Raw genomic sequence first — 9,545 nt, forward strand, 5'->3', positions numbered from 1 at the left:
ACCACTAAACAGATTTTTGAGCCAAAACGCACTGGGAGTAATAAAGTGTGTCATCCCAGATGAACAAGGAATAACCAGGATGATCAAACAATTCTAAACTTGGATGTACCTAACAAAACAGTCTCCAAAGAAATAAAACCCAAATTAGCAGGATGAGGAGGAGAAACTGACAAATTCTAGAAGCACTGCGATATTTGAATATAAATTTCTCATTAATTCATCAAGCAGACAAAAAACTGTAAAGCTATGGAAAATTTGAACAAGACGAGTGGCACCTGACATTTTTCAACATTGAGGTTTTTTTTGTTTTGTTTTGTTTTGTTACTCAGAGGTGGAAAATGTTACACATTTTACAAGGTGATATGAGATGAAGATTGGCTGTTAATGGGATAAATATTTTATGACATGACTCAAATAGGTTTTAAGTACCTAAGAGAAAAATGCATACCAATTCTAAAATTGGGGTTCATAATTTTTTACCTGGATATTTTATCCAGTGTAACTTGAAAAACTTGTCCCTGAAAACATTGTGGTTGAATTTTATTTTTTTATTTTTCTTAAAGATTTATTTATTTATTTATGATAGACATAGAGAGAGAGAGAGAGAGGCAGAGACACAGGAGGAGGGAGAAGCAGGTTCCATGCCGGGAGCCCAATGTGGGACTCGATCCCGGGACTCCAGGATCTCCCGGGACTCCAGGATCGCGCCCTGGGCCAAAGGCAGGCGCCAAACCGCTGAGCCACCCAGGGATCCCCGTGGTTGAATTTTAAATTAACTCCACTAAACTCTCATGCTGTGGTGGTTCTGAATACAGAATGTCCCAACAGGAACCTAGCATCACCTTAAATGAGTAGAATAGAAATACATTCCCATGCAGGAAGTTGTGTATACATACACACCCCACTTGGAAGACCTCTGCTACATAAAACAGGTTCTATATACCAGAATACATTTCTTACCTTCTTGGAGGTCAGGAAGTTTAGGGATTGCCTTAGAGTGAACACAAAATCTGACCTGGGGCAGGTATTTCTGAAGCTAACAGATCCAGCTTTAAAGATAATTTCCGGATGAAAAGAAAAATTGGTTTCATTCCTAAAGAAGAAACTTCTTTTCTTTTCTTTTCTTTTCTTTTCTTTTCTTTTCTTTTCTTTTCTTTTCTTTTCTTTTCTTTTCTTTTCTTTTCTTTCTTTTCTTTCTTTTCTTTCTTGATTTTGTTTATTTCAGAGAGAGAGAGCATGCATGAGCAAGGGAGGGGCAGAGGGAGAAGCAGACTCCCTGCTGAACAGAGAGCTGGACATAGGACTCAATCCTAGGACCCTGGATCATGACTTGAGCTGAAGGCAGATGCCTAAACCGACTGAGCCACCCAGATGCTCCAAGAAACACATTTCTAATATTAGAATTTCTTTGGAATGAGGGGCTTCTAGATGGTTTGGTTTCAACACCTTCCCTCTTGTTGGCAGTGTATTTTCATTCTGGAGAGTATGGACCTTGGAGGGCCAGTAGTGTATGGCAGGTCAGCCTAAGATCCCCTGTGCTTCTACCTTTCCCTTTTCATGAAAAGAGACCTAATGAGCCACAGTTGGGGCAGAAGATGCTAGGCATTGTCATCCTCAAACCACTGCCACCCTTAGTCTGACTCAGAAGACAGAGCTGGGGTGCAGGCATGTGTCAGGAACCCACCAGGAGGAATGGACAGCTTCCTAGGGGGATCCATGGGGAGACTCCTTGGGGAGACTCTGGGGCCTCTGAGGTCATGTAGGCTCTTAAGGGATGTACACATATCACACGGCAGTCAGAAAAATATTGCTTTCCCCAAATGAAAATATAACTTATTATGAGACTTGGAAACATGTCAGTTGGAAAATGTGGGTGTACTAATTTGAATCTTGTAACATGCATGGGAGTTCCTGCTACTTTAAAATGTCGGGCTTTTTTTTTTTTCTTGAAATCTTAAGTAACTTTGGGAAACAATGTGCAATTGATTTTATCCTACCTTGCTCACCTTTCAATAGTAGTGAAATGGACTTATTTTTTGAGGGAGTAACAGGAACACACTCATGCTTCTTTTTTTTTTTTTTAATTTTTATTTATTTATGATAGTCACACAGAGAGAGAGAGAGAGGCAGAGACACAGGCAGAGGGAGGAGCAGGCTCCATGCACCGGGAGCCCGATGTGGGATTCGATCCCGGGTCTCCAGGATCGTGCCCTGGGCCAAAGACAGGCGCTAAACCGCTGCACCACCCAGGGATCCCCACTCATGCTTCTATACCTACAGTCACATGATTATGCTTCCCCCAATTTCTTTTTTCAAATCATTGCTCATAATTAAATTTTCTCCACCAGGAGCCCAAATGACAGTAACACTGTGTCTTAAGTCATAACCCCTGTATTTGCAATAGGGATCAATGATAAAATAAGGAATCAGAAGATAATTGCTTTGTTGCAGTCTACAAAATGTGCCTGTCACATTTCCTGTGAAGTCAGAGGGGTCCTTTTTACTGGGCTCTCCAGGAGACAAACCACACTTTCCATAGTAGTCCTTCCTGTCCTGCACCAGGAAAAAGAAGTCTGGACACTGGGTGTCTTAACACTGGGTGATGTGTGTCCAACACATTCCCTTTGTTGGTGGCTCCACAGAAACCAACAGATGCAGCCGACTCCTGTGTGAAGAATCATGCTCCTGAGCACACATATGCCATGGAAGGCTCCTTGCTCCTCCAAGCTGCCGAGGAAGGGGAAATAGAGTCACCATCGAGGTTCTGCTGGCACCTCCAAATGTTTACAGAGCAGCTGGACCCTGGCTGGGGTGGCCGACTCAGGAACGATCCACACTTGTAGCATTCACCGCTGGGAAATAGGGATTAGTATGAGCCCTGCTGTTCTCATCAAATACATTCATAAATTGCTGCTGCGCCAACTCTACCAGGACCTTTCAAAGACTGGTTTTTGGTCCCAAAGTGCATACCAAGTCCAGCTGAGCTCCCTGAGGCATACTTTTAAAAAATATTTTATTTATTCATGAGAGACAGAGAGAGAGAGAGGCAGAGACCCAGGCAGAGGGAGAAGCAGGCTCCATGCAAGGAGCCCAATGTGGGACTCGATTCTGGGACTCCAGGATTATGTCCTGGGCCGAAGGCAGGCGCCCAACCACTGAGCCACCCAGTACCACACCCATACTGAACACCCAGTACGTTCCCCCCGAAACATACTCGACAATCCGTTTTCTCCTGTTTGTGTGAACAGGGTGCATTTCCACCATATGTGGGGGTTTCTTCTCATTTTGATGAAAAGAAGGGCATCTGAATTTGAAATGTCACTCAAAAGTCTGTGTGGTATTCTATGAAATAGCGCTCCTTTGTGATCTGGCTTTTCAGCTGAGAGGCTGAGAGACATTCTACCTTCAGGTAGTTTTTTCTTATTCCTGCCTCACAACAGAGAATTTGCTACTGAAATTGGGATTCATATCTCCATGCTCCAAAATTGAAGGGTTTTCTGCCCCCAATCCCATACTGTCTTGTCCCACATTTGAGATATAATACTGAGCCTATTTCTGTAATGAGATAATTTTCTGGTTTGTCTGAAAATTCGCTCACCAATTTAGTGACGAGGCCTCCAGCCTGTGTATGACTGTTCAGTGCCCTTTGATTCTCTCCTTGCCTACCTCACGGCCTTTCCACCTGCTCTTCCCTCTGCCCAGCCACCCAGAAAAGAGATAGCCTCCCTCTGTTTCTTTCCTTTCCATCCATTTCCTGCTCCACCCCTTTCGATGTGTAGGTTTTTATTGCTCTCTGAAATGACCTGTTTTCTTGCCTGTCCTTCCCACCAGAATGAGGGTTTCCTGGGGAGTAGAGGTTTCTATTGGTTTTGCTTGTGGCAGCTTCGTTGGTTTGCTCAATAATCCTGGCACAGAAGTGGTTCTTAGTAACTAGAGATGAACAAACACTCAGCCCTGGTGCTGGGTGATGCTGGGGACCCAGGGCTGAGCTGGGCCGGGGCCTGCCCCATTCCCAGGTAGGTGAGGGAGGGAGATGAGGGAGGAAGATCTGGACACAGATCATTCCTGGTCTGGTGGCAGAGCAGTGACAGCAGAGATACAGGAGACCAGGAGAGCTGACGCAGAGAGGGGAGGATGTGGAGAAGTCTCCCCAGTGAGGGGCTCTGACGGTGGCTGAGCATGAGCAGGAGTCTATGAGGTGGTGAGTCATTCATTCACTTACTCATCCTGTGCTCGGAAATGCCGGGGACCCAGAGATGAGTCAGTCCTGAACCCTGTTCTCTGCAAACTCCTACTCTGATGGGGGCGGTTGACAGGACAGCCACAAACCAGGATGATTAGACCATGGTGGAGACGTATAGAGGCTGCATAAGCCTCTAGGAGCTACCAGGTGCTCATTACAGGAAAGAGAAGGGCACCCAGAATAAACAGGAGTCAGGTCCCTTTCATACAGGGTGCTGGAAATATGAGCAGACCTGGCACAATCTGGAATAATGTGCAGCCAGGTCACATTGCACACTGCACATCCTAGCGCAACAACCCAGTGAGCCCAAACCCGCTGTAGGTCCCATTTCACAGACAAGGACATTGAGCCTTAGAAAGATTGAGTTGCTCACCCAGGGGAGCAACCAGCCAGGGTCCACTGTGATCACGGGGCTTGGAGGGGACCAGGCGGGAAGGGATGAGGCTACAGATGTGCCCGAGTCAGGTTCTTCATGCAGGTGGCACAGCCTTGAGCAGCCTTGCTGTTCTCTCACCCTGACCTCCCCTCCCCTGTGCAAAGACAGTCAGGGAGTGGGTGGGTGCAGGGCCCTGGGACTGAGCTACATGGGGCAAAAGTGAGGGGTTTGCAAGATGGAAAGAATGACCTTCTGTTTCCTTCCCCAGCATGGAACAACAGAGGGGGCTCCTGTTATTATTTCTGGGGGTACAGCTGCTGCTTATGGGGGCATTCCTCTACCAGAACCGCCACCGCCACAGCTTCACCTCCTTCTTGCGCGTCCTGATACAGGACAGGCCAACGGTGGGAGAAGAGTTGCCCTTTCTGGTCTCGGTCTCTGCTGCGCAGACCTCTTCCCAGGACGTGTACACCAACCTCAGCCAGATCCACCCTGTGGGCGTTAGTGAGGAGGACCTGCCTAGCTGCCCCCTCATCTCACCTTACATCAGTAAGCTTGTCAGAATATCCTGTCCCCCCAACCCTGCCTCAGGTTTTGGGGAACTAGAAAGACTCCTTTGGGGGGGTAGGGGAGGATCTATAAGCAGCAGGCCTGGCACTGATGACCCAAGGGTGACAGCATGTGTACTAGTCATCTGTGGCTGCATCATAACGAACCACCCCAGAACTCTGTCTTTAAACAGTCATCAACTCTTTTTTAATTATTATTATTTTTAAAGATTTTATTTATTTATTCATGAGAGCCACAGAGAGAGAGGCAGAGACATAGGTAGAGGGAGAAGCAGGCTCCCTACAGGGAGCCTGATGCGGGACTCGACCCCAGAACCCTGGGAACACAACCTGAGCCAAAGGCAGATGCTCAACCACTGAGCCTCCCAGGTGCCCAACAGTCATCAATTCTTAATGTGTATCTGGGTGGGGAGTTTTGGGAAGGGCCCAGTTGGGCAGTCGTGGTCCAGGTTTTTCACACAGTTGCAGTGAGATATGGCTGGAGCTAAAAAAGCAGGGGGTGGAAGCACTCCCACTTTCTGTACATGATCTTAGAGCCTCCGCAGAGCCCTCCCAGTGGGCTCGTTTGGGCTTCCTAACAGTATGGTGGCCTGAGAGCTTAGCCGGCAACTGCTAGCTTAAGAGCAAGTGTTCACATAAAGCAGGCAGAAGCCATTTGGCCTTCTCTGATCTGGTCCCAAAAGCCATGTAGTGTCACTTCTGCCATACTCCATTCATTGAAACTGTTATAAAAGCCCACCCAATTTTAAGGAGTGGGGACATACACTCACCTCTCCGTGGGAGGAGTATCAGAGTCATGTTGTAAGAAGGGCATTTGGGTAAAGAGATACTGTTGTGGCATCTTTGGAAAAAATATGTTCTGCTACAGAAAGGGGGAGGAGCCACAGCTGGGGCTGGGTGGGTGGGCAGTGGGGCCCTTGGAAGAAGGTGCTGGAAGGAGCAGTCTGAGGTGCAGGGAGAGTGGGTGGCCTGAGAACCACCCCAGGGGAAACACCCTTAAAACAACAGAGAGGAAAAAAAAAAAAAAAAACAGAGAGGTATTCTCCCATAGTTCTGGAAGCCAGAAGTCCAAAATCACGGTGTTGACAGTGTTGGTTCTTTCCGGATGTTCTGGAGAGAGAAACCATCCTATGCCTCTCTCTCTCCTAATTTCTGGTGGTTGTTAGCAATCCTTGGCTTTCCTTGGCTTAGAGGCACATCACTTTAATTTCTGCCTCCATGGCCACCTCTCTGGGTCTTCACATGACCTTCTTATAAGGACACCAGTTGTTGCATTTAGGGCCCACCCAAATTCAACACTTACACATTTTAATCACTTACATCTGCATAGACTTATTCCCAAGTTAAGGTCACATTCTGAAGGCTGGTGGACATGGTTTGGGGGGGGGTACATGATGGAACCCAGTACAACTGGGTTGTGGGGTTTCTAGGGGATCCCCTTGACCATCCATGGTACTTACCTCTCTCAGATGGCCCCTTGAAGGTGATGATCCCAGAGAACTTGACAATGGAGCAGGTGGTGGAAAAGAACCCGCTGGTGGAGCTGGGGGGCCAGTACCGGCCACCTGACTGCTGGACACGTCACCACACAGCAGTAGTGGTGCCCTACTATGGGCAAGTCCAACATCTGCAGCACCTGCTCTTCCATCTGCACCCCTTCCTACAGCGCCAGCAACTGCACTATGCCATCTACGTGGTGAACCAGGTGCATCTGGGGTGGGGAGGGGCAGAGGCATAAAGACCCACAAGGTGGGTCTCCAAGCACAGCTGTGGAGAGTCACGTCAGCATTTGGGCCAGAGAGTGGCTGGTTGGGGGCTGGATTTATGAGTCAAGAAGATCTTGGGGGAAATTAGAGGTGGGGCTATAGGTTTGGTCTAGACTGGCTGAGTCTGGGGTTGGCTCAAGTGGCTGTCTGGAAGACTCAGTCCCACGGAGTCTAGACCTCCCTGAAACCAGGGCTGGCCAGGTTGGGCAATGAAGCTAAGTGGTAATTTAAAGCACTGGGTTTAGGATCCCTTTGGATGCTTGTTTGAATCTCAGTCTTGCCTATTACTACCTGTGTGGTCAGAGTGTGGGACCATCATCCATCCATCCATCCCATTGTCACTCATATAACTATGGATAAACTTGGAGAACTCAGTGTTATGGTTTTTTCATTCATGAGACAGGGATGATAGTAACCCTTCCATCGCTAGGTTGTGGGAAGCATTGAGTTAATGACTAAAGCAGTGAGGTCAAGGCCTGGTACATAGTAGGTACTTAGTGATAAAGCTAATGATGATGGTGATGATGATGATGGCAATGATGGTTTTGATGGTGGTGAGGATGATGTTGATGTGGTGAGTGACGGAGGTGATATGAGGTTGTGTTGATCGCCTTGGAGATGCTGAAGATGATGGTGCTCATGCTGGCAATGAACATAATAGCAAGTGTTGATGGTAACAAGGTGGTGATGAAGGAGAACATGATGATGGAGGAAGAGGAGGGAGAGGCAAACCCTGTCATGGTTTCTGAGCATCAGATCCATTCTTTGGTAGGGGCAGAAACAGATGTAGGTGGTCCCTGCTCACCCTAACCCCTGCCTATTGAAGGGAGGTTTATGGTCTCTTGAAGGAGATAATCCTTGAGAATCCTGCAAATGGTTGTGGACAGAGCTGAGGGGCTGGAGATACAGACTCTGCCTAGGATAGGGGGTGGGAATCCAGGAAAAGTCTTCCAGGAGAGGTAAACTTTGAACTGTGCCCTTGTGGATAGGTCTGGGTTTTGCAGCTCCAGTGGGAATAGGGCCCAAGCAGAATGGCACTGGAAAGGGGGAGCAGATGGGCCTGACAGGTGGGGGAACACTCCTGCCCACTGGTGAGTGAGCATGGAGCATCTCTGTCCATCCCAGGTACACACCACTGCCTTCAACCGGGGCAAGCTACGCAATGTGGGGTTCTGGGAGGCCATGCAGGAGGAGGAATGGGACTGTGTCTTCTTCCATGATGTGAACCTCCTCCCAGAGGATGACCGCAACCTCTACATCTGTGACATCTTCCCAGCCCATGTGTCTGTGGCCATTGACAAGTTCAACTACAAGTAGGTGGAAGGAGGGGGCCTCCTGGGGGAAACCATAGTCAGACCCTGTGCTTCCCTGGACTTCACCCTGCCCATCTATAGGGTCTAAGCCTCGATCCCTGGAACTCAGGTGAAGAATGATGGGGCCCAAGGAAAAGTCTTGTAGACAGGGAAGAAACTTCCTTTTAGATGTGGGTGTTAAGGGTGGAGGTCAGTGACTGGGTCATGGTGGAGGTCAGAGAAGGAGAATGTGTGAAAGAAGGGGCTGACTAGGGGACAGGAGAGGGTTATCTTAGGGTCTGAGGAGAAAGGGCCATCGAGGGGTCACAAGGTGGGCCTGTCAGATGATTTAGGGGAGGAGATATCCCAGGTCAAGTGAGGGCCCACCTCAGGGGGCAGAGGAAGGGTTACTCCAAGATCAGGGAAGGGGGTACCTGCGGGGTTAGGGGAGAGGTGATCACAGGGGTGAGTTGGGAAGGGTAAACTCAGAAATAAAGCTCGGAGATCCTGGCCAGGACCCCTGTTGCCTGAAACTCCTTATCCCCAACTCTCTCTGCCTCTCCAGGCTACCCTACCACGGCTACCTTGGGGGCGTGTTTGCTCTGCGCCCCACTCACTACCTGAGGATAAACGGCTTCCCCAACTCGTACTGGTACTGGGATCATGAGGACCATGACATCGCTGCTAGGTGGGGGGCCCTGCTTGAGGAGCCTAGCATGGGGCTGCAGGTCCCTCCATGGTGTGGGGGACACTGGCCGCCATGGCCTGAAGGGCTGGGTGTGTGGCATAGGGACCCTATCAGAGTCAGGCTTCTGGCTTCCCTGCCCTCTCCCTTGTAAGGCTGCAACTGAGTGGGATGCTACTCTCACGACCCCATCTGCTCTTTGGCCGCTACCACATGCTAGAGGGGCAGGACCCCAGCCACCAGCAAAGCCCCCAGAGGTAAGTTGGGGTTGGAGGTAGGATGTCCCACCTTGGGCAGTCACTAAGTCCTGGGCTCACGTAGCTGCCCCTGCCTCCAGCCCTGGCCTTCTGGCCTCAATCCACCACAAATGGCAGCAGGATGGCATGAACTCGCTGGGCTACAGGCGGCTCTCCAAGGAGCTGCAGCCCCTCTACACCAACCTCACCGTGGACATCAACTTCCCAACTTCCCAGCCCTAGCGGGCCCAGTGCCAAGGTGAGGGGGAGCTGGAGGCTGGAACAGAATCCCCAAGACCAGGGCTGTAGGGCAGTCCTCCCAACTGGTTTCTTATTAAAGTTTATTTTACTCACTTCTGTCAACCTTTATCTCCACCC

At 49.2% G+C, this 9,545-nt stretch overlaps 1 protein-coding gene across 16 annotated transcripts in view; it reads left to right on the plus strand.

Annotated features, from left to right (window-relative positions):
- The window catches only part of LOC144280829 (beta-1,4-galactosyltransferase 3-like), a 29,359-nt gene that overhangs the window by 4,016 nt on the left and 15,798 nt on the right, over window positions 1-9,545 (plus strand). For 4 of the 16 annotated variants that reach the window (XR_013349248.1, XR_013349244.1, XR_013349245.1 and 1 more), the window contains exons 1-7: window positions 3,110-3,192; window positions 4,888-5,168; window positions 6,658-6,893; window positions 8,080-8,267; window positions 8,812-8,934; window positions 9,087-9,188; window positions 9,269-9,426. Coding sequence is in view for 7 of the 16 variants with exons in the window: in XM_077843258.1 (XP_077699384.1) it covers window positions 3,125-3,192; window positions 4,888-5,168; window positions 6,658-6,893; window positions 8,080-8,267; window positions 8,812-8,934; window positions 9,087-9,188; window positions 9,269-9,410 (1,140 nt within the window). In the remaining 9 variants the exon portion in view is untranslated. Of the gene's footprint in view, window positions 1-3,037; window positions 3,193-4,080; window positions 4,202-4,887; window positions 5,169-6,657; window positions 6,894-8,079; window positions 8,268-8,811; window positions 8,935-9,086; window positions 9,189-9,268; window positions 9,531-9,545 lie in introns of those variants that run through there. The other 12 variants (XR_013349282.1, XR_013349280.1, XR_013349281.1 and 9 more) reach the window with 7 other exon arrangements.

The sequence above is a fragment of the Canis aureus genome, chromosome 1 (genome assembly GCF_053574225.1).
Source record: "Canis aureus isolate CA01 chromosome 1, VMU_Caureus_v.1.0, whole genome shotgun sequence".
In the NCBI taxonomy this organism is placed as follows: Eukaryota; Metazoa; Chordata; class Mammalia; order Carnivora; family Canidae; genus Canis; species Canis aureus.